Source organism: Caenorhabditis briggsae (genome assembly GCF_000004555.2).
Source record: "Caenorhabditis briggsae complete genome, chrIII, whole genome shotgun sequence".
Classification (NCBI taxonomy): Eukaryota; Metazoa; Nematoda; class Chromadorea; order Rhabditida; family Rhabditidae; genus Caenorhabditis; species Caenorhabditis briggsae.
The window spans coordinates 2,748,461-2,776,276 of NC_013490.2; the positions used below are offsets into that span (position 1 = coordinate 2,748,461).

At 38.0% G+C, this 27,816-nt stretch overlaps 5 protein-coding genes across 5 annotated transcripts in view; all 5 read left to right on the forward strand.

The window, feature by feature from the left end:
* CBG22465 overlaps positions 1-609 on the forward strand; it is a gene marked incomplete at both ends in the record, with an annotated part of 2,820 nt that extends 2,211 nt beyond the window's left edge. The window contains one exon of the mRNA XM_045243494.1: positions 447-609. Within this exon, the coding sequence (XP_045097574.1) occupies positions 447-609 (163 nt within the window). The remainder of the gene's footprint in view (positions 1-446) is intronic.
* Positions 610-1,791: 1,182 nt separating this feature from the next.
* Cbr-ubl-1 lies at positions 1,792-2,631 on the forward strand (the record flags this gene model as incomplete). The annotated part of the gene is made up of 3 exons (XM_002641009.1): positions 1,792-1,924; positions 2,026-2,204; positions 2,443-2,631. 3 exons carry the CDS (start codon positions 1,792-1,794, stop codon positions 2,629-2,631), a joined length of 501 nt encoding a protein of 166 aa, XP_002641055.1.
* Positions 2,632-3,059: 428 nt separating this feature from the next.
* On the forward strand, positions 3,060-13,365 carry CBG22467 (the record flags this gene model as incomplete). The annotated part of the gene is made up of 9 exons (XM_045243495.1): positions 3,060-3,126; positions 3,177-3,329; positions 3,889-3,998; positions 4,813-5,143; positions 6,921-7,579; positions 8,331-8,763; positions 10,119-10,590; positions 11,950-12,159; positions 13,230-13,365. The coding sequence occupies 9 exons, from the start codon at positions 3,060-3,062 to the stop codon at positions 13,363-13,365; spliced, it is 2,571 nt and encodes an 856-aa protein (XP_045097575.1).
* Positions 13,366-14,541: 1,176 nt separating this feature from the next.
* Cbr-sft-1 lies at positions 14,542-19,260 on the forward strand (the record flags this gene model as incomplete). The annotated part of the gene is made up of 6 exons (XM_002641011.1): positions 14,542-14,646; positions 15,942-16,216; positions 17,352-17,552; positions 18,123-18,358; positions 18,517-18,598; positions 19,206-19,260. 6 exons carry the CDS (start codon positions 14,542-14,544, stop codon positions 19,258-19,260), a joined length of 954 nt encoding a protein of 317 aa, XP_002641057.1.
* A 212-nt stretch (positions 19,261-19,472) lies between these two features.
* The window catches only part of CBG22469, a gene marked incomplete at both ends in the record, with an annotated part of 12,343 nt that continues 3,999 nt past the window's right edge, over positions 19,473-27,816 (forward strand). Inside the window, 3 exons of the mRNA XM_045243496.1 lie at positions 19,473-19,517; positions 23,837-24,037; positions 27,000-27,207. Of these exons, the coding sequence (XP_045097576.1) occupies positions 19,473-19,517; positions 23,837-24,037; positions 27,000-27,207 (454 nt within the window). The remainder of the gene's footprint in view (positions 19,518-23,836; positions 24,038-26,999; positions 27,208-27,816) is intronic.

The following is a 27,816-nucleotide window of genomic DNA, read 5'->3' on the forward strand; positions in this document are numbered from 1 at the left end:
TTTTACTAGTTAACCATTTTTTGATATCTTTCAAAAGAAGTGAGATATATAGGCTCAAAGTGGACGTTCCGGGTGTCGTTCTATTGGAGGTTTTACGGTAAAAGCGGAAAATACTGTTCAATGAGAGAAATGCTGAGAATCGAGAGAAGTGGAAAACGAGAAACGAAGAAGGAAAAAAGAACGAAAGGAACGAGCAAAAAATCTTCGCATTTTAAAATTTGAATTTTTATAAAGTTGGAATTTTGCGAAAACACAAAAAGAAAATCAAAGTTCTGTTCCCTATAGAATTTGTGTCTTCTCTCATTCTAATCATAAAAATTCAACTTTGAAAAATTGGAGTTATTTTTTCAATACACAATCCACAGAAACTATTAGTTTAATAAAGAATTTTTATTGTTTATTACCTGTTTAATGATGAACAGGTCAAGAAAGCGCTATCATTTTAGACGGTCCGTCTTCGAGGCGCAAATCGTTGCAGACGGACCGTCGGCGGCGCGCGATTCGACTGCCGACTGTTCGCTTTTCGGCACTCCGCGCCCGCCAGACGGCCCGTTTTTCGGCAGTCCCCTCTCTACCTGTGCTTGCGCTATGAATGCAGCTAAAGGGTAAGGCGCGGAAGGCGCTTTTAAAGGAAAGGACTTCTCGATTTAAAAACGGGTATGTTACCGCACAGGCTACGAGGGCAACAACTTACTTTGCTTGCGGAGGTCGATGATAAAGGGCGGCGTTTTCAAAACTTTTCAGGGGCGGCAACAGTGAAAAAAAGATTTTGAAAATTCGAAAAAAAAGAACAAATGTCACTTGAAGAAAATGGGAAAATGTGTCGCCATAAAAATTGGGAAAGAATATGTCTTTCTCCTCTTCCTTGGCTCAAAAAGATAAACTAAATGAGCCCAAGGGACGGAGGAGCTGTGTTTCGTGCTTCTTTTATGGCACGTATTCTTAGAGAAAAAGAGCAAAAAACACAGTTTTTACTCGCTCCTTTCGCAATTTGTCTCCGTTTTTCCTTGTTTCCAGAGACGAGAGAGCATAAATAGAGTGAGAGACGCAGAGAAATGAGTTAATTGGAAATTCGAGAAGCCACGAGAAGAGAGCACGGCGTCGAATCGATTTGAACAGAGCTGGTCCGGAAGAAGGAGAAGAAAAAGAAGGGGGAAATGCAGACAACACAAAAACACATGAATATTGGATTTTCCCCAGGAAACACTAGCAATTTGTACAAAAACAAGGGGAAAAACAGAGAAATTTATTTTTTTTTTCTTCTGAAAAATTTTTTTCTTGCAAATTTCAGCATTTTCCATGTCTTTTTACGCCTGAAACTACTGAAATCCTATTTTAAAAACGCGTTTTTTCTCTGTAAGAAAACCTCTTTTTCAAAAAACCGCGCAAAAACATCGCAAACGCGCGCCGCCGCACACCAGTTAGATGTGCAGGTTATACGGTAGGCGTCGGTTTTAGGCCTATTTTTCGCGTTTTTTCCATCAATTTTCGGCAATTTTTACCTAAATTTTGAGGAATTTACTCATCTTTTCTGCTTTTTTGGGTTTTTTGAAGTGAAAATTTTGATTATTCAGCACAAATTACATGGAAAATGCATATTTTTGCTCGGTTTTCTAGGAAATTCGTTGAGATTTTTGCTAAAATCCTGTTTTTCAGGTTTTAGGGTTTTTTCGTATATTTGCTGAAATTTCGATTTTTTTTCTTCTAAATACTCACAAAAATACCTCTTTTTGCTCGATTTTCCCTCCTAAAAATCGCATTTTTTCAGAACTAGGGTTTACAAGTCCAGCCATGGTCTTCGTCAAAACACTCAACAGAACCTTGTACCTCGAGGTCGCCGCCAACGAGGATGTCTTGAGCATCAAGCAAAAGATCGAGGCTGCCGAGGGTATCCCATCCGCTGAGCAGAGACTCGTCTTCGCCGGTTCGTTTCGTTTCACGCAGAATCTCGAGAAGCACCCCACCTAGGTTGGGCACTTTGAGGACAGACCCTGCTAGACACATTCTTGATTTTTACCTGTTAAGGACGTCAGCTCGAGGATAGCGACTGCGGACTCGACGCCGAGGCCACCATCTACGTCAACCTTGAGCTTCTCGGAGGAGCCAAGAAGAGAAAGAAGAAGGTCTACACCACTCCAAAGAAGAACAAGAGAAAGCCAAAGAAGGTCAAGCTCGCTGTCCTCAAGTACTACAAGGGGAGCATAGTACCTGTGCAACAGGTTCTAGAGAACTGGGCTATCGACGGTGATGAAGAATTTTATTGATATGGTGTCAGGACCTCTGAGAGTTCCGTGACTGAGGATTAGAGTTCCTGAGTCGATTTGAACCTCCTATAATGGGGGTTATTCAGCTAGGTTAACTACCAGGTTTTTACCTAGCTGAAAAATCTCATAACAGCAATATACATATCCCAATAATCTATCCTAACTTCTTATCTTCCAGATCGACGAGAACGGCAAGATCACCCGTCTTCGCAAGGAGTGCCAACAGCCATCGTGCGGAGGAGGAGTCTTCATGGCCCAACACGCCAACAGACACTACTGTGGAAGATGCCACGACACCCTCGTCGTCGACACCGCCACCGCCGCTGCCACCTCTGGCGAGAAGGGAGGAAAGAAGGGAAAGAAATAAATTAATATTTGTTAATCCCCCAAATGGAAACCTCAATAAATTGTTGATTTTTTATAAAAGTACTCGTTGTTCTTTTGTGTTTGATCCTATTTCAGGTACTATAATTCGTTTTGAAACGGAGAATAATTACTTCTCGGATTAATATTAGCTGAAAATGTTCTGAACAAGAAAAAGTAGTCTGGAAATCAGGATTTCAGTAGAAAATAAATTTTATCAGTGTCGTCCTCAACTTGGCACTATGCCGATGAAAATTGGCCTAAACTTTTGCAGCAGCAAGTGCGCTCCACCGGACAAAACATATTTTCGCCTTTATTCCTCGTTTTTCGTCTTTTTTTCTCCCAAAAACCTCCATTTTCGCCTATTTCTAGCTGTTTCAACCCAAAAACCTCTGATTTAAACGAATTTCAGGGTAAAAAATATAACAAATCATGGGAAAGAAGGTTAAAATCGGAAAACAGCGTCGTGATAAGTATTACAAGCTCGCCAAAGAAGCTGGTAAGTCGATTTTCCGGCTTAAAGTCCTTAAAAAATCGATTTTCTTCCAGGATACCGATCACGTGCCGCATTCAAGTTGGTCCAATTGAACAAACGCTTCGAGTTTCTCGAAAAATCACGGGCCACCGTTGATTTGTGCGCAGCTCCCGGAGGATGGATGCAAGTCGCCTCGCAGTTCATGCCCGTCTCCAGTTTGATCGTTGGTACGCGGAAAATGCAAAAAATTGGGAGGAATCCGCTGAAAAATGGGAAATTTCGACCTGAAAATTTTCTGGAACGGGGGGAAATTGATCCTAAAACAGTCTATATCGATAGAATCGCGTAAAAGTCGAAAAAATGTGAAAAAAAACCCGAATTTTCTCGGTTTAAAGCCTGAAAAGTCGGTTCAAAACAGCTAAAAATGGTCAAAAATCGACTGGAATGGTTCGTTTTTGGTCTGGAATGATTTTTAACGATTCCAAGACGACCAGACCCGAAAAAAGCGATTTTCAGCTCAAAAATTGGTTAAAATCGTTTTTTTGGTCTGGAATGATTTTTAATGATTCTGAGACGAAAAAATTCGGTTTTAGATCTTAAAAATCGGTTAAGATTGGTCTTTTTCGACCTGAAGTGCTACTGATCGCCTCAGAACGATAAAATGACTCAGAAATTCGATTTCAGGCCTGAAACTATTGATTTTTCAAAGTTTTTGACCTCAAAATCGCTCAAAGCTGGCTATTTTTGATCCCCAGACTCTAAAAATCCTAATTTCCTATCTTCCAGGAGTGGATTTGGCGCCAATCAAGCCCATCAAGAACTGTATCGCTCTTCAAGGAGACATCACCACCAATGAGACGCGTGCCGCCATCAAGAAGGAGTTGAAGACGTGGAGTGTGAGTTTGTGTGTTCTGAAAATGATTTTGAACGGAAAATAGCTAACAATTTACATAAATTTTGTCGAAAACCCCTTGAAAATGACTCATTTTGAATTGGAAATGGCTAGAAAACGACCTAAAATCGGCTCAAATCGCCAGCTGTTGATCCAAGCAGAAATAGTCCCAAAATCAACTAAAATGGCTCAAATTATCCCAAATTTTGCCGGAAAACGACTGAAAATTCGATGAAAATTGACTAAAAGTGCTTTTTTTTTCGTTGAAAAACGCTAAAAAATGGATCATTTTGGCTGAAAATGAGCTTCAAAATAGTTTAAAACTACCTAGATTTGACAAAAAAAATGCTCAAAATGACCTAATTTTGGCTAGAAAAACCGTGAAAAAGCTTATTTTCAGCTCTGAAAAGCTAGAAAATAGCTATTTTGAACTGAAAATAGCTAGAAAATAGCTTAAAAATGACTTGATTTTGACCAGAAATTCCTTCAAAAATGACCTAATTTTAAACGGAAACCCTTGACAATTGCTCATTTTTAACTGAAAAAGATTTAAATGGCTCATTTGAAGCTTCAAAACGCTAGAAAACAGCTCAAAAACCTTGAAAATGGCTTAATTTGAACCATAAAAACCTTAAAATGGCTAATTTTAAGCTCGAAAAATCTGTAAAATAGCTCATTTAGAACTGAAAATTGCTCTAAAATGGCTCAAAATCGGCCAAATTTAGCCCAGAAAATCCTTCAAAAATAACCTAATTTCTTCCAGAAAACCGTTAAAATGACTCATTTCGACCTAAATATTGACCCAAACCTATTTCCAGGCGGACTGTGTGCTCCACGACGGTGCTCCAAACGTGGGTCTCAACTGGGTCCACGACGCCTTCCAACAGAACTGTCTCACGCTGTCCGCCCTCAAACTCGCCACTCAAATCCTCCGAAAAGGCGGTACTTTTGTGACGAAAGTGTTCCGTTCCAACGATTATTCGTGTCTGATTCGCGTTTTCGAGAAACTCTTCAAACGGGTCCACGTCTGGAAACCAGCTGCGTCTCGTCTCGAATCCGCCGAGATCTTCGTCGTCTGTGAGGTGTATCAGAAGCCCGAGAAGGTTGGCGCCGAGTATCTCGATCCGAAGAAGGTGTTCGCCAATCCAGGTAATTTTCGAGACTCTAAAATTTGAATTTCCCGCGTTTTTAGAGCTTAAAATGAGCCTTAAAACGGCTAGAATCGGGCAAAATTGAGAAATTCGTATCATATTTCAGTGATTTTTTCTGATACTTTGAATTTCCCGCGTTTTAGAGCTTCTACAGTAATCCAAGATGCTTTTTATGGAATCTGGTCTTGTTTATACTCATTTTGAAGCTCGCTCTCAACGCGCCAAATTCAAATTTAGTGCTTTTAAAAACTCGAAAACGGCAGATTTAGGTTCAAAATGACCCGAGTAACGCTTAAAATGACCGAAAATAGTCTTAAAGTGACTCCAAATATACTGAAAATTGACCAAAAAGAGGCTTGAAACGAAAAAAAATTAGGCTTAAAATGAGCCCAAATGTGCTTGGAATGGCCAAAAATGACCTAAAAGAGCCTAACATTGACTCCAAATATGCTTAAAATGATCAGAAATTTTTCCGCGTTTTCCCGCGTTTTTAGAGCTTAAAATGAGCCGACTACAGTAATCCAAGATGCTTTCATGGAATCTGGCCTTGTTTATACTCATTTTGAAGCTGTCAACGCGCCAAATTCAAATTTAGTGCTTTAAAAACTCGAAAACGGTAGATTTAGGCTCAAAATGACCCAAGTAACGCTTAAAATGACCGAAAATATTCTTAAAGGTGGGGGGACATGAGGAAAATTATTTTGTCGAAATTCCGTTTAAATATGCTCCTCGAGGAGTTGAACTTGTCGAGGCGAGTGTTGAAGGTGCGGCGCCGCTACCGACTGAGCTACGCGTGCAAAGAGAAAGCCGCTGCCCGATTGCATACATAAAGGCGAGGACGACAGCTGTACGCAGAGTGACATTAAGCGTTGTACACCGTCACGGTAGAATGCATACCCTAGCTACAAAAATCCCCCGTAAAATCTCCTGTCCCCCCCCCCACCTTTAAAGTGACTCCAAATATACTGAAAATTGACCCAAAAAAGGCTCAAAACGACCACAACTAAGCGTAAAATGAACTGAAATATGCTTAAAATGATCAGATATAGTCTTACTATGATCGAAAACAGGCTAAAAATAACCCAAAATATGCTTTAAATGCCTGAAAATATGCTGAAAATGACCAGAAATATGCTAAAAATGATCCCTAATATTCTTTAAATGACCAAAAATAGTCTTATAATTACCTAAATTAGGCTTAAAATAACAAAAATTAGGCCGAAAATGACTCCAAATAGTCTAAATATGACCAAAAAGAGGCGTAAAATGACCATAAATAGTCTTGAAATAACTGAAATTAAGCTTAAAATGACCAAAAATAGCCTTCAAATGACCCCTAATATGTTAAAAATTATCATAAACGAGGCGTAAAATGATCTCAATTATGCTTAAAAGATTCCAAATATTATGCTTAAAATGACCTAAAATAGTCTAGGATAGTCTCGAAAGGCCCAGTATCCAAGGGTACATCGAAAAAGGGTACATCGAGTTCTTAGGGTACATTGGATTGTTCGGTGCATGTAGGTGGACAAAAAAAGTCAATCAATATTTTATACATACCATTTTGCTTTCTGCTCAAAATTATAGGCTTAGGCTAAAACGCCTTACAGTCTAAGATCCCATGTACCCTCAGAACCAATGTACCCTAAGACCTCGATGTACCCTCGATGTACCCTTGGACCGTGGGCCGTCTCGAAATGAACCGAGGGGCTTAAAATGACCAAAAATATGCTGAAAATTGGCTTAAAATAACCCCAAATTTGAATTTCTTCCAGATGGATCCGAGGGAACGAAGCCGAACCCCCAGAATATGTTGATTGGGAAGCAGAAGAAGGCAAAGGCAGAGGGATACGATACCAATTCTCTGGCAATTCACTCAAAGGTCAATGCCTCGGATTTCATCAAATCTTCAGGATATCTAGACATTCTGGGAGAGGCAAATGTGATCCTTCTAGACGATCCAAAATGGAAAAACCACGAAAAAACGACAGAAGAAGTTGTGGAATACATGAAAGACGTCAAAGTTCTGGGTCCTCGAGAGCTCAGAGTGCTCCTTCGCTGGCGAAAATCCATGCTGGAAACTCTGGAAGCCGAACGGAAAGCCGTGGAAGGAGAAGCGCAGGATGTAGAGATTGAGGAGGATCTGACGGAGGAGCAAATTGAGGATCGGGCTATGGCTGAGATCGATGAGCTCATCGCCAAAGCATCGGAGGACGAAAAAGCGGCTCTGAAGAAGAAAAAGAAGAAGATGTTGAAGGCAAAAGCCAGGGTTTTGAAGAGAAGAGAGCTTAAAATGATTATTGATGGAGACGAGGGACCACAGGCTGAGGATCAGGAGGTGTTCCAGTTGAAGAAGATTCGCAAGGCCAAGGAGTTGGCGGAGATTACCAAGGAGACGCAGGCGCCCGATTTTGAGAATGTGGAAGGTAAGGGGGCGGGATGGAGGGGCTGGGGAGGGAGGGAGTGGCTTTACCTGGAAATTTCGCTATTTTCAGCCGTTTTCTGAGCCGAAAATTGCGATTTTCGGCTTTTCAAACCGAAAAACCTTAAAAATGGCTCATTTTGAACTTAAAATAGCCAGAAAACAGCTGGTTTTGAGCTAGAAATCGAAATCGAGATAATATGGGTTTTTTGGCTGAAATAGGCTCTAATTGTCACTGAAAAAAGCTAGAAAATAGCTTGATTTTCACCAGAAAAAGCTTATGATTGATCGAATTTAAACCAAAAAAATAGCAATAAATGGCTCATTTTGACCGGAAAAAAAAACCTACGAAATGACCTAATCTATGCCAAAAACGTTGAAATTGGCTCATTTTGAGCTGAAAATAGATAGAAAATTGCCCATTTTCAACTAAAAAAACCTTATAATTCATCAAATTTAGGCCTGGAAAAGCTAGAAAATGGCTCATTTTGACCTAATCTGTGCCAAAAACTTCGAAATTGGATCATTTTCAACTGAAAAACTAGCGAAAAAATGACCAATTTCCAAGCGAGCATAGCTAGAAAATGGCCTAATTTAGGCCTAAGAAAAGCCTGTTAAAGGCCTAATTTAAATCAGGAAAGACCTTGAAAATGGCTCTTTTAAGTTCAAAAAGCTAGAAAATAGCTGATCTTGAGCTGAAAATAGCTAGAAAATGAGATAATAAGGGTTTTTAGCTGAAAATGGAGCCATTTTCATCTTGTAGCGAAGAAAATCGAGTTTGAAAATTCCTGAAATTCCTGCTGAAAACCTAGCCAAAATTCCAATTTCATGTACATTTTCAGATTCGGACGACGAGGAAGGACTCGGTGACGGCGAATGGGAGACGCATGAGCAAGAAGTAGGAGGCGAGGATTCAGATGAGGATGAGAATGAACTGATCCATACGGTGAACTCGGGACTTTCGAAGAAGGAGAAGAAGAACGTTCGGACGGAATCGTGGTTCGAGAAAGAGGAAATCGCCGGACTGATTTCGGATGAGGACGACGATGACGAGATGAATGCGATCGAGAAGCATATTGGCAAGAAGAAGAAGGAGACGAAGAAGTATGAGAATACGGTCTCGTTTGACGATGGAAACAAGAAAAAGAAGAAGGGCAAGAATGGCGCGGATGACGATGGTTTTAATACCAAAGATGGTGAGGATTTGGTCTTGAAATCGGCAATTTTGGCTGAAAATCCGAGATTTTAGAGCCGCAAATTGACAAATTTCGGCTCAAACATCACTGAAAAGCTATGATTTTCGAGATAGATGCGATTTTGGTGTTTTGAAGTCGGAAATTGAGATTTTAGCCCAAAATTGAATGATTTAGAATTAAAAATTAGATATTGAGACGATTTTCAGCCAAAAAATGATTTGACGAGGTTGGAGGTGAAACGCCGCGTTTTTAAAGTAAGAAACATATTTTTTTGGAGCTAGAAGCACCGAAAATTTGAGGTTTTCAGGATTTTATAGTCTAAAATCTTTGTCACTGCATTTCAAAGCTTGAAAAAAATTGGCTGGAAATGAAATTGGCTGGAAATTGCTCATTTTTGGTCCGAGATCTGGAAATTTTGATTTTCGTGAATTTCTGAGTTTTCGAGCTAGAAATGATCACATTGTAGAGGGATTTTGATATTTCCGGCTGAAAATCGACTTTCCACGGTCTTTTTGAGCATTTTGAGCTCTAAAAATCGCATTTTCTCGCCTGAAATTGGCTGGAAATTGCTCATTTTTGGTCTAAAGTTGATAATCTGGATTATTAGAATTTGCGATTTTCTGAATTTTGGAGCTAGGGAATGATCTTATTTTAAGCGAAAATTTGAGATTTCCGACTGAAGATCCATCATCTTTACGGCGTTTTGGAGCATTTAGAGCTCTATACATCGCATTTTCCAAACTAAAATTGGCTGTAAATTGCTCATTTTTGGGTCCGAAACTCTGAAAGTCGGTTTTCTAGAGCAGTTAGTGCTGAAAATCGCATTTTCCAACCTGAAAATAGCTGTAAATAGCTCAGTTTTGCTCTAGAATTTCGAAAATTTCGCGTTTTTTGAATTTTGGAATCAAAAATTCTCGTAAATCAGATATTCTGCACTTCTAGCGCTTTCTTTTTGCCCGCGTGGCTCAGTCGGTAGCGGCGCCGCACCCTCAATCATCGCCCTCACAAGTTCAACTCCTCGAGGGGCATCTTTGAACGGAATTTCGAGAACATTATTTTTTTTTCATGTCCCCCCACCTTTAAAATGGGCCAAACATGTTTCAATTGACCAAAACTAGGCTGAAAATGATTAAAAATAGCCTAAATATGACCAAAAATAGGCTAAAAATGACCCCAAATAGTCTTAAAATGATCCCTAATATACTGAAAGTGACGAAAAAAAAAAGTCCCAAAATGACCTAATTTAAGCGTGAACTGACCTAGATTAGGCTTAAAATGACCGAAAAGAGGCTTAAAATGCAAAAAAAAATCACAAATTTGGAATTTTACGAATCAAAACATTCTGATTTTTCCAGGAGAAGACGTCGAGATGGCCTCGGATTCTGAATCCGACGCCGAGATGGACGACGCGGCCAAAGAGAAACTGAGTCGTTTCGACGCTCAAATCGATTTGGACGACGACGAGGAGGAGAGATACGAGGACGAAGGAACAAGAGCCACGAAGAGGAAAGCTGATAAGAAGATCATTGGAGAAGACATGAAACCAGTGGAAAAGAAGCGAAGACTAACCCCCGAACAGCTGGCCATCGGAGAACAAATGATTTATTCATCGAAGTCCGCCAGAGAGCTCGAGGAGAATGCGTGGAATCGGTATGCGAACAACGATGAGGATCTGCCGGATTGGTTTGTGGAGGACGAGAAGAAGCACTACTTCAAACAGACACCCGTTACCAAGGAGCAGGTGGCGTTGTATCGCGAGAGAATGCGCGAATTCAATGCGAGACCGTCGAAGAAGGTGGCTGAGGCGAGGGCTAGGAAGCAAAAGAAGTGAGTGATGGGTGGGGAATTGGCTGAAAATCGTGTATTTCTAGCTGAAAAATGAGCGAATCACTCTAAAAATGAGCTGAAATACCCTTGAAGCCAGAAAACCCCTTGAAAGCTAGAAAATTGGCTGAAAATCGCATCTTTCTAGCCGAAAATGAGCAGAAATCGTCAGAATTTGAGCTGAAATCGATGTTTTTTGACACTTTTTTGTGGGAAAATTGGCTGAAAATCGCCTATTTTGAGCTGAAAATTGAGCGAAAAGTTAAGAAAATATGATTTTTTTTGTGAGCAGAAATTAATCATTTATACAGCTAAAAAGCCGGAAAATTGGCTGAATATCGCACATTTCAAGCTGAAAATGAGCAAAAATCGATCAAAAAGTGATCTGAAATAGCCCTTATGACATATTTTAGGAAAATTGACAGTAAATCGCAGATTTCCAGGTTGAAAACGTCAAATTCGCTCTGAAATGAGAAAAGACATATTTTGTGTTTGTTTAGCTGAAATTGCTCAGCTTTAGAGTTAAAAAAACCAACAAGACGCTCAAGCCAAGCAAGCATTTGAGCTGAAATTGCACATTTTAAAAGCTCAAAAAGATCATAAAACCCCTTCAGAGGCTAGAAAATTGACTGAAAATCGCTTATTTTCTGCTGAAAACGACACGTAGACCCGAAAATGAGCAAAGCTAGGTATTTTTAGAAGTTATTGAGTTGAAATTGCTAATTTTTGGACTCCAAAGTTTGGAGCTGAAAAAGATCAGAAAAACATCCAAAAGCTAGGAAATTGACTGAAAATCGCTTATTTTCGGCTGAAAATGAGCGCAGATACGCTTAAAATGGCCTAAACTAAGCTATAAAATAACCCCAAATATGCTGAAAATGACCAAAAATCGGCTCAAAATGACAAAAATAGGCTTAAAATGACCTAAATTATAGTAAAAATGACCCAAAATGGACTAAAAATGATTCCAAATTTGCTATAAAATGACCTAAAATTGGCTCAAAATGACCAAAAAGGTTTCAAATCACCCCAAAAATGCCCAAAATGACCTAATATAGGCGCGGAATGATAGAATTAGGCCAAAATGACACAAAATAGACCCAAATACGCTAATAAATCCCCCAAAAATAGGCTTAAAATGACCAATAAAAGGCTAGAAATTGATGTCATTTGGCTTAAGACGACTTAAATTGAGCTAAAAATTACCGAATTAGGCGTAAAATGGCATGATTTAGCCTTAAAATGACCCCCCAATACGTTTAAAATAGCCAATTATTAAAATGACGAAAAATAGGCTTGAAACGACTCCAAATATGCTCAGAAATGACCGAAAATCACTAAAAACTCATAAATTCCTTTCAGAATGCAACGAAAACTGGAATCGGCGAAGAAGAAGGCCGAGGGAATTCTGGAGAACGATCAAATGGAGCACTCGGAGAAGGTTCGAGAAATGAAGAAGGTCTATGCGAATGCCACAAGGAAGGAGAAGAAAAAGGTGGAATTGGTGAGAATGACCAAAGGAAAGAAGGGAAAGACGGCACGGCCAGGTGGACAGTACAAATTGGTGGATAGGTGAGTGAGAATTGGCTGGAAATTTGGCTGAAAACGAGCCAAAAATCATCAAAAATGGCTTGAAATCGTTTATTTGACGCTAGCAGCATGAATTGGCTGAAAATCGCTGAAAATAGGCTGAAAATGAGGTTACATTCATCAGAATTGGCTTGAAATCATCTACTTGATGCTAGAAGTGTTGATTGACTGAGAATTAGCGAAAAATTGGCTGAAAATGGACCAAATTTCGTCAAAAATCAGATTATAGAAGCTGAAAATGGTCTAGAATCGACTGAAATAAGTCCCCGAAATTAGTCGAAATTAGCCTGAAAATTGGCTGAAAATGAACTAAAACTGTCTGAAATTGTCTATTTGACGCTGAAAATTGGCACCAATTATCGCTAAAAATTGAAAATTGGTTAAAAATGATCTAGAATTGTCTTTTGCAATGACTGAAAAGTTAAGAAAAATTAGCTAAAAATCCACCTCAAAATTGATGAAATTCCACGCGAAACATCGCTAAAAATTGGCTGGAAATGCGCTGAAATTGAGCTTAAAATCGTCAAAAATGGTTTCAAATCGTTTATTTGACGCTAGAAGTGTGAATTGGCTGAAAATTAGCTGAAAATTCATTAGAAATGAACAGAGAAAAAAGCGAAAAAATCAGATGAGACGCTGAAAATTTGGCTGAAAAGGGTTAAAAGCTAGAATTTTTGCTGGAAATGAGCTAGAATAGCCGTTCATAGTGGCTCAAACTGTCTGAAAAATTGGCTGAAAATGAGCCAAAAATCGTCAAAAATCAGAGGAAAACAACTGAAATTCTGGCTGAAAAAGGCCGAAAAGCTGGAAAAGCTAGAATTTTTGCTGGAAATGAGCTAGACTAGCCGTTCAATGTGGCTCGAACTGACTGAAAATTGGCTGAAAATGAACCGACATTCGTCAAAAAACGGTTTGAAATCGTATATTTGACGCTAGAAGTGTGAATTGACTGAAAATTGACTGAAAATTCATTGAAAATGAACTAGAAAAGCTGAAAATTCGGCTGAAATGGGCCGAAAAGTCTGAAAAATGTCTGAAGTTCTAATTTTCAGCCGTATGAAGAAGGATCTTCGTGCCGCGAAGGCCAAGGAAAAGACCAAGGGACGTGGAAGAGGACGTGGCGGAGGCGCGAAGAAGGCTGGAGGCGGAAGAGGTGGCGGTCGAGGCGGTCGAGGTGGACGTCGTTAGAATTCAGAAGACAATTTTTGCTACGTGGTTTTTTTTTCTTCTCTTTCTGTTTTTACCTTTTTTCATTGTTTTTCATCCATCTTCTTCTTCTTCTTCATTGTTGTTGTTGTCCATTCAATTTTTCTAATTTTTCTGTTGTTAAAAGTCCCTTAAAAATCTAAAAACCCTTCAAAAAGTCGTTTTTTGCCTGAATTTCCGCAAAAAATGCTGAAAAATCGAAAATTACAGCACGAAATTCTGCATTTTGAGCTGAAAATTTGGAATTTTTGATTGAAAAACCGACTTTTCACTTGAAAATCAACAATTTTTGGCGGAAAATTTGGAATTTAGTTTGAAATTTATGAATTTTCAGCCCGGAATTTCTCGTTTTTTCAGTCTAAAATCTTCAAAAAAGAAATGCAATTTTTGAGCTGAAAGTATTAATTTTTGCAACTACAAAAGACTACACTCTGAGCCAAAAAAATCATGATTTCCATTGATTTTTTCCCTATTACTATTTTTTTCACTTTTTTTTGTCTCTCTGAACTTTCTATCTAAAATAAGGCTTCCATTTCGGTCGGTCGAGAATCGCCGACCGACCACCGACCCAGCCGACCGAGCTGACCGATTTCGTGCCTTTGCGCATAAAAACACGAATTTTTGCGTACGAAGCACTTTATTTTACGACAAACGAGGCTTTTAGTGAGTAGTTTGTCGTAAAATACAATGCAGCGTATGCAAACACGTTGACGCACAAATGCACGACAACGGTCGGCGGGGTTGGTCGGTCGGCTAAATTTCCCGACCGAACGGAAGCCTCCCTCTCCATCCATTGATCCGTCCCAAATTGTTATCGTTATCGCTCTTTCTATATTGTTAAAATCGTTGTTTTTAAAAGAAATTTGTTGAATTTCGGAAAACGTTAAAGCAAATTTCAAAAACCTCAAAATGTTCAAAAGTTGTAGTTCCGAGCGTAAAGTACTTAACTTGAGAGCAAAAATCTGAAAAAAAACCTTTTTGTTTGGAATTGGGAGATTCGAAAAATTAGAGTTTTAATTGGATTTTATAATTTTGAAAAACAAATTAATTATAAATTGAATAATCCAAAATTAAAAGACGATAATTATTATATATATGTAATTATATATATATAGAAAGAAAGGACAACGAGGGGACAGGTGGTCCCAAAGAAGACAGATGGCGTTTCGATGGGCGATTCAAATGGCATTGAGAAGAGGAGGAGGAGGAGGACAACGACTACTCCTCACTCAACATCAACACCAAAATTATCAATTTTTCAAGGTTACTGTATTTGTTCGCCTTTTAGAAATTGTTCAAAAAATTATTTCAAAAAAATTTTTTTTTTTAATTTAAAAAAAAAATTTTTCTTCGGAATAAAAACTCATGAAATTGGAATTTTTTTAGAATTTTCAAGATTTTGGGTTTTCAAAAATTTCAAAAAAAATTTTCAAAAGAAATTTTTTTGGAAAATCTCATATTTCTCTATATCTAAGCACATGGATCAAGTTCTGGAAATATCAAATTTCGGTTTTTTAAGGAAAATTTTTAATTTTGAAAAAATTCCGAAAAAAAAATTTTTTTGAAATTTTTTATTTCTGTCATAACTTTTTCATTTTCAGATATATCGATCTAGATTTTATATTTTTGAATTCATTGCAATTTTAGCTTCAAAATGAGCCCAATCACGACTAGTTTCTCTCAATTTTGAATTTTGATCCACCGACCGCGACGCGACCGCAACGCGCGGGTCAAAATTCAAAATTGACCAAAGCTAGCCGTATCGGGGCTCATTTTGAAGCTGAAATAATTCTAAAACCGAAATTTCAAATTTCAGAAAAATTTGTTGAAAATCAACAAGGTTACGGTAGTTTCAAATTTTGTGACATATTCGATACTTTGGATCTACCGTAACTGTTTTCATTTTCGACGAATTTGGTCAATTTTCTCTGGGTTGTGTTTGAAATTGTATTAGCTTCAAAAAGAGCCTAAACACGACTAGTCTAGCTCAATTTTGAAATTTAGCCAGTGCGTTGCGGTCGCGTCGCGGTCGAAAACCAAATTTCAGCTAGACTAGTCGTGCTTAGGCTCATTTCGAAGCGCAAAACATAGGAAATTCAAAATTTGAAGTTTCGATTCGAAAATTCCAGAAAAAAGTACAGAAAAATCGATTTTTTCAAAAAAAAAATGTTTTTTCGAAATTTTGAAATTACTGTAACTTTTTTTATTTTCAAATTTTCCAGCTAAAACTAAGTTTTCAGAATTTCCGGCGTTCTCAGCTTTGAAACGAGCCCAAACACGACTATACTAGCTCAATTTCGGTTTTTGACCAGCGCGTTGCGGTCGCGTCGCGGTTGGTGGGTCAAAGTTTAAAGTTAGGCTAGACTAGTCGTGTTTGAGCTCATTTCGAAGCTAAAAACATGAGAAATCCAGAAAATGTGGTTAAAACGCTTTAAAGTTCCTGAAAAATTACAAAAAATCCATTTTCCCGGTTTTCGAATTTTGGAAAAAATTCCAAAAAATTTTTTTTTTTTCGAATTTTCCAAAAAACTCAAAACTTTCGAAAAATTAATTTTCAGACCTCCTCCTCCACTCAATTCTCAACTCGAAATTCTCAAATTCTGGACCTCGACACGCCCCAAAAATCGCCAAATTTCTCGGAAAATTCCAAAAACAAGAAATCGAAAAAAATCGAATGGAGTACGGGATCCATCCTAATGCTAGGCCTGCCAGCATTCGCATTTTCATTGGGAGTTTGGCAAATTTATCGATTGATTTGGAAATTGGAACTAATTGAGCATTTGAAATCGAGACTCAGTCAGGAGGCAATTGAATTGCCTGATGACTTGAGCAGGTGATTTTTATCAATTTTCAACTTAAAATTATGAATTTCTGGCGTTTAGGGCTTCAAAATGAGTATAAACATGACTTGTTTTGGTAAAAATTGAATTTTTGGAAATATTTTTGAGCGATTGCTCAGCTTTAAAAGAATATTTTTCGAAAATTATCATCAGAATCATAATCAGCAAGTGATGAGCTTCAAAATGAGCCCAAACACGACTAGTCTAGGTTAGTTTTGAATTTTGACCCACCGACCGCGACGCGACCGCAACGCACTAGTCAAATTTCGAAATTGAGCGAAAATAGTCGTGTTTGGGCTCAATTGAGTTTTTCCAGTGTTTTTGAGCGATTTTCCGAAAATTGCACATTTGGCTCAGTGGGTCCCGAATTTACCAATCTGACGACCCGCGTTCGATTCCCTCCGCTGGCAAATTTCTTAAAAAATTATTTTCGACCATTTTTTGGGGTTTTAGAGCGTTAAAAGGTGGTTAGAACCCCCAAAAATTGGGTATTCTCCTTCAAAAACAATTTTTTTTTTGAAAATTTTAAATTTTTGTCATAACTTTTTTATTTTCAGATATTTTGTTCTAAATTTAACACATTCAAAATAAGCGTGTTTTTAGCTTCAAAATGAGCCCAAACACGACTAGTCTAGCTCGATTTTGAATTTTGACCCACCAACCGTGACGCGACCGCAACGCACTGGTCAAAATTCGAAATTAATTGAAACTAGTCGTGTTTGATCTCATTTTGAAGCTGAAAACGCTAGAAACTCAGAAAACTTAGTTTTAGCTGGAAAAGTTAAAAATTAAAAAAGTTACAGCAATTTCAAAATTTCGAAAAAAATTTTTTGAAAAAATCGATTTTTTCTGTGCTTTTTTTTGGAATTTTTGAAACGAAACTTGAAATTTTGAGTTTTCTATGTTTTGCTCTTCAAAATGAGCCTAAACACGACTAGTCTAGATGAAATTTGGATTTCGACCGCGACGCGACCGCAACGCGCGGGTCAAAATTCAAAATTGAGCTAGCCTAGTCGTTTTTGAGCTTATTTTGAAGCTCTAAACAAGCTGAATTTAAAAATTTGGGTTTCAAAATCCCGAAAAATCAAGATTTTCAAAAAAAAATTCTCCCAAATTTTCAATTTTCAGCTCCTCCCTGGAACCGCTGGAGTACTGTAGAGTACGTGTCACCGGTGAATTCCTCCATCAAAAAGAGTTCGTTATCTCGCCACGTGGCAGATTTGATCCGGCGAAAAAGACGAGCGCATCGGTTGGCTCAATGCTGTCGGAAAACGAGATGAGCAGTCATGGAGGACACCTGATTACACCGTTTAGGCTCAAAAATACAGGGTGCGGATTACTGTAGTTGAATTTGTGATGAGAAGAGCTTTGAAATGAGCCCAAACACGACTAGTCTATCTCAACTTTGAATTTTGACCTACCAACCGCGACGCGACCGCAACGCGCTGGTCAAAAACCAAAATTGAGCTAGTATAGTCGTGTCTAGTATAGTCGTGTTTGGGCTCGTTTCAAAGCTGAGAACGCCGGAAATTCTGAAAACTTAGTTTTAGCTAAAAAATTTGAAAATAAAAAAAGTTACAGTAATTTCAAAATTTCGAAAAAAAATGTTTTTTGAAAAAATCGATTTTTCTGTACCTTTTTTTTGGAATTTTCAAATCGAAACTTAACATTTTGAATTTCCTATGTTTTGCGCTTCAAAATGAGCCTAAACACGACTAGTCTAGCTGAAATTTAAATTTCGACCGCGACGCGACCGCAACGCAGGGGTCAAAATTCAAAGTATAGCTAAACTAGTCGTTTTTGGGCTCATTTTGAAGCTCATCACTTGCTGATTATGAATCCGCTATGATTTTTTTGAAAATGTTGATTTTTAAGCTGAGCAATCGCCAATTTTTCCAGAAAAGTGATCCTAATCAATCGAGGTTGGCTTCCGACGTTTTATTTCGATCCGGAATCGCACGCAAAAACCAATCCACAGGGTACAGTAATCCTCGAAGCGATTGTTCGAAAAACTGAGCAACGTCCGCAGTTCGTGGGTCAGAATGTTCCAGAACAAGGCGTCTGGTACTATAGGGATCTGGAGCAGATGGCAAAATGGCATGGAACGGAGCCGGTGTGGTTGGATGCGGCATATGGTAGGTTTAGATGGAAAATTGAAAAGAAATGAGGCGGAAAAATAGAAAATTTCCAGAATTTTGGTCTAGATTGACGACTTTTGGGAATTTTTGAAATTTTTTTTCGAATTTTTGGAGTTCCCGCCTACCCAGAGTTCCAAAATTCTGAATTTTTCCAGAAACTACGGTCCCGGGTGGTCCTATCGGCGGTCAGACCAATATCAACGTCCGCAACGAGCACATGAACTATTTGACGACGTGGTAGGGCTCATTGCTCAGCTTAAAATACAAAAATTTCAAAATTATCCAACGGATTCATGTAGAGCAAGAAAAAAGCTTCAAAATAAGCCCCCACACGACTAGGCTCCGCGCACTTTTGTGGCTAGAGCGCCAGAGAAGCGAGACACACTGCGTCTCTAACCTCAAAACTCAAAGTGCGCGTAGCCTAGTCGTATGGGGGCTCATTTTGAAGCTCTAGTTATGGCAAACCCGAAAATTTGATATTCATAAAGAAAAACTGAAAAATTGGCGAGGTTACAGTAGTTTCAAGTTTTTAGGCTGATCCGAAATTTTGAAACTACCGTAACTCTTTTCATTTTGGACGGATTTTTGTAATTTTTAAAAATTGGTGCTCAAAAAAGTATAAGCTTCAAATTGAGCCCAAACACGACTAGTTTCCCTTAATTTTGATTTTTGACCTGCGCGTTGCGGTCGCGTCGCAGTTAGTGGGTCAAAATTCAAATTTAAGCTAGACTAGTCGTGTTTGGGCTCATTTGAAAGCTTGTCTCTTGCTGATCACAAATCGACAAAAAAATTCTAGAAAAATTAAATTTTAAGCTGAGCAATGGACCATTAAAAATGTTTTCAGGTTCACACTGACACTGGTCACCATGCTCATGTGGATTCACAAATTCCGGAAATAATCATTTTTTCTTTATTATCGATTTTTTGTTGTTATGATTTTGTATTCGATTTTTTAGCTTTAATAAAAAATTTTCTGAAATTTTTTTTTGAAAAATCTGAAAATTTTAATTTTCATAAAATCTGTAATTTTCACAGTAATTTGATTTTTTAACTCGTTTTTTTCGCATTTTTCATCATTAAAAAATGTTTTTGTTCTAGAAAATTTGAGAAAATGAGCAACAAGGACCCACCACCAGCCCCTGGGACAGCGAAAAAGGTAATTTAAGTTTTTTTTTTTTGAAAATTTCAGCAATCCAACTTGAAAAATCTGTAAAAATTTGAATTTGTGACGTTGAGAGCTTCAAAATGAGCCTAAACACGACTAGGATAGCTCAATTTAGAATGTTGATACACCAACCGCGACGCGACCGCAACGCGCCGGTCAAAAATCAAAATTGAGCGAAACTAGTCGTGTTTAGGCTCGTTTTGACGCCTCTAATTTTTCAAGAATAAATCTAAGAGAATTTCCAAAATCCGTGAGAAATGAAAAAAGTTACGGTAGTTCCAAAATTTCGAATATGTCGCAAATTTGAAAACTATCGTAGCCTTGTTGATTTTTATTGTTTGTTTCTGAAGACCTCAATTTTGGATTTGGCAAGCTAACAGCTTCAAAATGAGCCCAAACACGACTCTTTTCCCTCAATTTTGATTTTTGATCAGCGCGTTGCGGTCGCGTCGCGGTCGAAATCCAAATTTCAGCTAGACTAGTCGTGTTTAGGCTCATTTTGGAGCGCAAAACATAAGAAATTCAAAATGTTAAGTTTCGATTAAAAAATTCCAAAAAAAAGTAAGGAAAAAATAGATTTTTCAAAAAAATCGTTTTTCGAAATTTTGAAATTACTGTAACTTTTTTAATTTTCAACTTTTCCAGCTAAAACTAAGTTTTCTGAATTCCTAGCGTTTTCAGCTTTAATTTGAGCCTAAACACGACTATACTAGCTCAATTTTGATTTTCGACCAACGCGCTGCTGTCGCGTCGCGGTTGGTAGGTCAAAATTCAAACTTGAGCTAGACTAGTCGTGTTTGGGCTTATTTTGAAGCTCCAAACAAGCTAGAAACAATAGTAGCACTTATTTTGAAGTGGTCCAGACCACGTTCTCAAAAAAGTGGATTCAAAATTTTGCAAAAACAAATTCTGAAAAAAAAAGTTCCCAAAAAAACGCAGATTTCGGATTTTCAATGGGTCCCAAGTGCCAAATTTATAACCATTTTTTTCCTTCTGTTTTTTCCCTCTTCTTGCAGAGATTCTAAGACGGAACGAGGCCAATTTTCCTCTCTTTCTCTAGAGAGACAAAGACAAAAAAAAATGTTTTTCCATGTTTTTTTTCTATATATACGTATAAAAAAGACACAGATAATTGTAGTGAGGAGGGTCCCCCTCCTCCCCTTTTTTCACATAAAAAATAGTGTATTCCCTTCTGATGGGGTGCCTTTTTCTCCCCTTTTTTCTATTCTTTTTATAGTTAAGCCCCTCCTTTTTCGACTGAGATTTTTTCGCATTTTTTGCAGTTTTTGCAGTTTTTTTTTCAGTAAAATTTGAGCACTTTTAAGCAAAATAACATTTTTAGACTTTTTAAAGGTTCCCAGACCAAAAAAACACGCTCTAAACCCATTAAAATAGTCATTTTTGGCTGAAAAGTTGGTTTATAGCATTTCTAAACCCCAAAATACACTCTAAACCCATCTAAAACCCCCTAGACACCCTAAAAATCAAGTTTCCGCTGATTTTCCGAATATTGCACATTTGGCTCAGTGGGTCCCAAATTTACCAATCTTACGACCCGGGTTCGATTCCACCCGGTGGCACATTTTTTGAAAATTCGTTTTAGACCATTTTCATGATGTTTGGAACTAGGCCATCAGCCGTTTCTCGACCTGGTCGCCTAGTTTTGGTTTCTCTAGGCCACCGTCTCTTCTTATACACTAAAGTGGCTTGAAGCGCGAAAGTAACCGTTGATGGCCTAGAAAACGAAATATTTGAAAACCTAGGCCACTTTGCCAAGAACTTTGCCAAGAATCAATTGCTGGCCTAGAAACCCAAAATTTTGGTTTTCTAGGCCACAGGCGGATTTTTAGCCTAATGGCCTAGATGTGGTTTTCTAAGCTTTCCCCCTTACTATTAGGTGGCCTAGAAAAACCAAAGATCTGGAAAGCTAGGTCACTTGGTCTAAAATCAATTGGAGGCCTAGTTTTTCGAAATTTTTTGGTTTTCAAGGCCATCATCTTTTTTTGGTTACTATGAGTGGTCCAGCGCTATGTCGCGTGGCTGTGCACCAACTCAAAGTTAACCGATTGAGCTGAAACCTGGACAGGCGAATCAGACATTTTTATTAGTTTAGGCCCGACCTTTTCTAATTTCGAAATTTCGATTTTGAAGTCTTCTGGAGACGTTCCTTGGTTTCACCACAGTAAAGAGAAGAAGGGAGGAGATCCACCAAGGTACTGTAACCGGAGGCCAGGAGGTTTAGCCCCGAAGGGGCGCAAACCGACTGGTAAGTTTTATTTTCCTGGGCCATCAGTAACTAAATTCCCACATTTTTAGGATTCACTTCTTCTGAATTCTGAATTCAGAAGACGTTCAAAAATTCTGAAGTGCAGTATGTGTGAACTCCTTTGGCACTTAAAAGAGAACTCCTTGAGACTAACTGGACCACTTGAAGTGCAAAAAAAAAAGAAACGATGGCCTAGAAAACCAAATTTTTGGACAGCTAGGCCGATTTTTTGAAAATTTCCATCTAAAAAGGTTAAAAAGACTCTTAAACTCAGTTTTTGGGGATTCTAACCACTTTTAAACGCTTGAAACGTCTTAAAAATAGTTTAAAACGATTTTTCAAAAAATTTGCCGGGGGATACGAACCCGGACCTTGAGATTGGTAAATTTGAGACCCACTGAGCCAAATGTGAAATTTTCCGAAAAATGAGCGAAAACTTGGTTTTTAGGGTTTCTAGGGGGTTTTGGAGGGGTTTAAAGCGTAGTTTTGAGTCTAGAAGTGCTCTAAATTGACTATTCGAGTCGAAAATGACTGAGTTTCTATTTTTGTTGGGGTTTTTCACTTAACTGAGTCATTTTCGACATTTAAACTCAGTGTTTTGTTGCTTCAACTACTTCTAAACGCTCAAAAACCTCTAAAAATAGTCTAAAACAAATTTTCAAAAAATCTGCCACCGGGGGGATACGAACCCGGATCGTCTGATTGATAAATTTGGGACCCACTGAGCCAAAAGTGCAATTTTCTGAAATGTACGAAAACTCGATTTTTAGAGTTTCTAGGGGGTTTTAGATGGTTTTAGAGCGTATTTTCGGGTCTAGAAGTGCTCAAAATCGACTTTTCGAGTCGAAAATGGCTGAGTTCCTAGTTTTGCTTGGTTCCCAGAAGATTATTGCATATTTTTGAGTCTTAGAACCTCCAAAAGTCTGGAATTTTGGATCTTTCCTAAATTTTTAGAACAAATGGAGCCCCCTTAATCCACTATTCATGGACCCGGAAAATAAATGACCAGTGAGGGATAAGAGGGAAGAAAGAGAGTGTTTACCTTTCTCTGACTTTTTGGACTTTTAGGTTACTTACTAAAAGAGAGGGGGAGACGCATTTTTTGCATCGGAAATGAGCTCCTATTTCCTCTTTTTTGAGGGCTCCGAAGCTCATAGGAGACACTTTTTTTTGGCTCTTTTTTTTTCTAGGTATACTCATTTATAAGTTAGTTGATTCCCAAAAATCGCTTCGATTTTTGGATTACTGTAGTTGTTGTTCCAGGCGACCAACATTTTTGAAACTTCTAGGCTGTACCAAACAAGACTAGAGCTTCAATTTTGTAGTTAACAGTTTTTCCATAGCTACCGTAGTTTTTGAGTTATGCTCTTTTAAAGTTGACACAGCCAACTTGAAAAAGGTGTGACCTCATCACAACGACGTCTAGCAACTTTAAAGGCGCATAACTCCTAAACTACATTAGCTAGCGAAAATTGTTTTCTACAAAAATGAAGCTTTGAGCTTGAGCTTCAACATTGTAGTTGACAGTTTTTCAGTAGCTACCGTAGTGTTGGAGTTATGCGCCTTTCAAGTTGGCGTGTCACATCTGCCGGGCGCCTGAAGGAAGCGGGGCGCGCCATCCTTAAAGGCACATAACTCGAAAACTACGCTAGCTAGGAAAAAAGTGTCGACTACAAAAATGAAGTTTTGAGCTTTAGCTTTAACTTTCTAGTTGACAAATGTTTCATAGCTACTGTAGTTTTTTAGTTATGCGCCTTTAAAATTGACACTGCCAACTTTACAGAGGTTTGACGTCACAAAGACGTTTATCAATTTTAAAGACGCATAACTCGAAAACTACGGTAGCTATGGAAAAAGTTTCAACTAGAAAATTAAAGCTCGAGTTCTGTTTAGTGTAGTCTCAAATTTTCAGAGAAATTGAGGTTCTGGAACGAAAATTACAGTAATCTCAAAATTTGGAAAAAAGTTCAAAAAAATTTTTTTTCAATTTTTTCGGTTTTTTCTGAAATTTTTGAGATCACTAATTTTTTTGGAACTTTTACAGATATCTCCAACTCTACCAACAACGTCATCTGATGACGTGGCGAAGAAGACTACAAAGACTACAGAAGAGATGTATCTGAATGGAAATGCACCGTACTACGGTGGATATTATCCGAATGGTACTGGTACTGTAAATCGAAACTACAGTAACCACCAAAATAATGGAAATAGGATGAGAAGTACAAGTAGTCAGAGATATCATGTGAGTTTTTTAGTTTCTGAAATTTTTGAAAAAAGATTTTTTTTTTAATTTCTGCTAAAATTGAATTTTCGATCTTTAAACTCAATTTTTGGGTGTTCTAACCACTTTTAAACGCCTCAAACGTCCTGAAAATAGTCTGAAACGAATTTTCAGAAAATTTGCCACCGGGTGGAATCGAACCCGGGTCGTTAGATCGGGAAACTTTGGACCCACTGAGCCAAATGTGCATTTTTTCGAAAATAGGCAAATAATTGATTTTTAGGGTTTCCAGGGGGTTTTAGAGGGTTTTAAAGCGTATGTTTGGGTTGAAAAACGCTAAAAACCAACGTTTCAGGCTGAAAATGAGTGAGATTCCGGAAAATACCACCGTTTTCCGATGTTTCTAGTAAGCAACCCACCGAAACTGTATTTTCGACTGGAAAAAGTTGATTTAGCATTTCTAGACCCCTAGACACTCTAAAAATCAACTTTCCGCTCATTTTCGAAAAATAGCACATTTGGCTCAGTGGGTCCCAAATTTACCAATCTGACGACCCGGGTTCGATTCCCCTCGGTGGCAAATTTTTTGAAAAATTGTTCTAGACTATTTTCAGGCCGTTTGGAGCGCTAGAAATTGGTTCAAACATCAAAAAAATTGAGGTCAAAAAAATTTAAGTGTCTTTTTGAAACTTTTTGGGGACAATTTTCAGAAATCCCAGTTTCCATTTTTCCCATAAAAAAGAGCACACCGCCTGTGCTCAGCTCATTTTTCCCACCACATCATCTCATGCTCCGTGAGCACACACACTCTGTTTTTTCTCTTCTTTTTCGCTCAACTAATTAATTTTGTGCTCGGATGGAGCTCCTAGCGGAGCTCCAAACGGAGCACTTCACTATGAGAAAAAAGAAAAAAATTTTTTTTTTCTTTTTTGTTTCACTATTACTACAACATCATCAGATTTTATTATCTTCATGAAGTGGAGCACACACAAAATGTGCTCTTTTTGCTCTTTTTTGGACTTTTTTAGTGCTCAAAAAATTTTTGAGCATTAAAAATTTTTTTTTCAAATTTTTGGCTGAAACTTTCAGACTATACTGAAGACGACGAGAGCTTCATTTTTGTAATTGACACTTTTTTGATAGCTACCGTAGTTTTCGAGTTATTGTCTGTTCAAAATTATCGCGCTGGTGAACGAGTAAAAAAACGTGTAGAGAGTGTCCAAACCTGTAGAGGCGCTGTAGAGACGCAGGGGTTTTTACTCGTTCACCCGCGCGATTATTTTGAATAAAGAATATGCGCCTTTGAAGTTGCTAGAAGCTCCCTTCAGCGCCTGTCCACCGCCGCTCACAGTGCCCAAGGACGCATCTTACTTTAAAGGCGTATAACTCGAAAACTACAGTAGCTAGGGAAAAGTGTCAACTACATAATTGAAGCTCGAGTTTTGAGGTTCATTTTTGTAGTCGACAATTTTCCAGTACCTACCGTAGTTTTGGAGTTATGCGCCTTTAAAGGTGATTGAGGCTCCTGGCGGCTCCTGACGCCACAAAGCCGTCTATAAACTTTAAAACTTTCATAACTCAAAAACTACGGTAGCTAGGAGATAAGTATCAACTACAAAATTAAAGCTCTATACTTGTTTAGTATAGTCTGCAATTTTCAGACAAATTTTCAGTCTGGAACGAAAATTACAGTAATCTGAAAATTTTGAAAAAAAAAACATTTTTTTTTGGATTTTCGGAACACTTTTGGGACTTTATTTGGGTGTTTTTGAGCAATTTTTTCAGATTGATAGTATAAAAATTTTAGGAAATTGATAGAAATTACCGGAATTTCAAAAAATATATAATCCGAAAAAAAATATTTTTGGGGATTTTTTTGGAAAAAAAGACATCGTCGAACATATTCATCAATCTATCTACTCTGTCTTCTTCCTCTTCTTTTTCGCTTTTTTTTTTGCTCAAAAAAAGAGCAAAAAAGTGTTTACTTTTGGATTCCTTCTTCTTCTTCTCCTTCTTCTCCTTTTTCGACTTTTCCTCTTTTTTTCTTTCCCTGCGTCTCTCTTTCTCCATTTCTTTCGCTGTATCTCGAATTCCATGAATTTTAGCGATGTTTTGATGCGTTTTTTAGCTTTTTGACCATATTTTCGACCCAAAAATCAAAATTTTGAAGTCGAAAAACCTATAAATTGGTCTTAATTTGTCTTAATTGGCCTAAAATTACTGAAACTTGAAAAATGTAAAAAGTTCCATTTTTTGAGCTTTTTGAGGTTTTCAACGCTTCTAAAACAGAATTTGAGCTCGAAATTCAGAAATTTCATACTCGAAAACCTATAATTAGCTTTAATTAGCTATCAATTACAATTTTAAAAATTTTCGAAAAAAAAATTTTTTCAGATTTTTCCGAAAATCTCAAAAACCGACCATTTTCAGCTTTAAAACAGTCGGAAAATAATCTAAAAAATCGGCAAAAAAAATTTGCCACCGAGTGGAATCGAACTCGGGTCGTTAGATTGGTAGTGGAGTTTCCTGAAAATCCCACTGCGCCATTCGTGCATTTTTTGGAAAACCGCTCAGAAACACTAGAAAAATGGGATTTTCGCGTTTAGAAAATGTTTGAAATGCTTTTTTCAAGGATTTTTTACCTAGAAATCATGTTTTCAAATATTTTTGAAAAAAAAAGTTTTTTTTCGAAATTTTTTGGAATTTTTGGAATTTTCGCGATTTTTTGCAAATTTCGGGTTTTTCTTCTATAATGAGTTTTGAGATGTTCTCTGCGTCTCTTTTTCTTTTTCTCTCTTTTTCTCTGCGTCTCTCACTCTATCGGCCCTCCTGGTTTCCCATAGCAACCAGAATCCTGCCTTTTGGACTCTTTTTTCGGGCTTTGGAATACTAAAATTTCGATTTTTCGTAATTTTAGCCAATTTTAAAATTTAATAATTTTTTTTGAAAAAAATTTTGCAAAAAAATCTAAAACATTTTGCAGCTGCCGTTCGCCACGTCATCAGCCCAGACGACGACGACAACGTCAGGTGGAACGTCTTTAGAAGACAATTCACCGCCACCGCCGCCGTCGTCAAATGAAAATGGATTCATCCATCGACACCATAATCGAACCCATACGATCAGTGATACGGTAGCAATGGCTGGCGATGATCTTAGCAATGTGCCAGCCGCGGTGATTATTCAGCTAGGTAGGCGACTTTTGAAAGGTTTCATTGAATTTGTGATGTTGAGAGCTTCAAAATGAGCCCAAACACGACAAGGTTTGGTCCATTTTCAAAATTTAGGTTTTCGTGGTAAGACCCAAAAAAAATTTAAAAACTTTAAATTGTCATAATTCTGGAAAATTCGGGTATTTTTCAGTGAAACTTTGATTTCCAAGTTTCTGGCGTTTAGAGCTTCAAAATGAGCCCAAACGCGACTAGCGTAGCTCAATTTAGAATTTTGACCTGAGCGCTGCGGCTTGCTCTTTTTGGAGCTTCGATCGATTTCTAGACTGCTCGAATAGCGAAATCGATGCCTCCTCGTCCGATCGATAATCAAAAGGGGCGTGGCTTGTGGTAGGTGTGCCGCACAGGTCGTTTTCCAGGATTTTCGCCAGCTCCCTTGATGCGAATTTCGCTTTTTTGTACTTTTTCTCCAAATCTTGAAAATTTGCCTGCGTTTTCAGCTTTTCCCTCAACAAATTGTCCATTTCCCGGGACATTTCTGCTAGGAGCTCTTGTTGCTCCAAAAATCGAGATCTAGAGGTCCTCATCTCTTTTTCCATCTCTTGAATTTGTTTCTTCAAAAGTCCCATT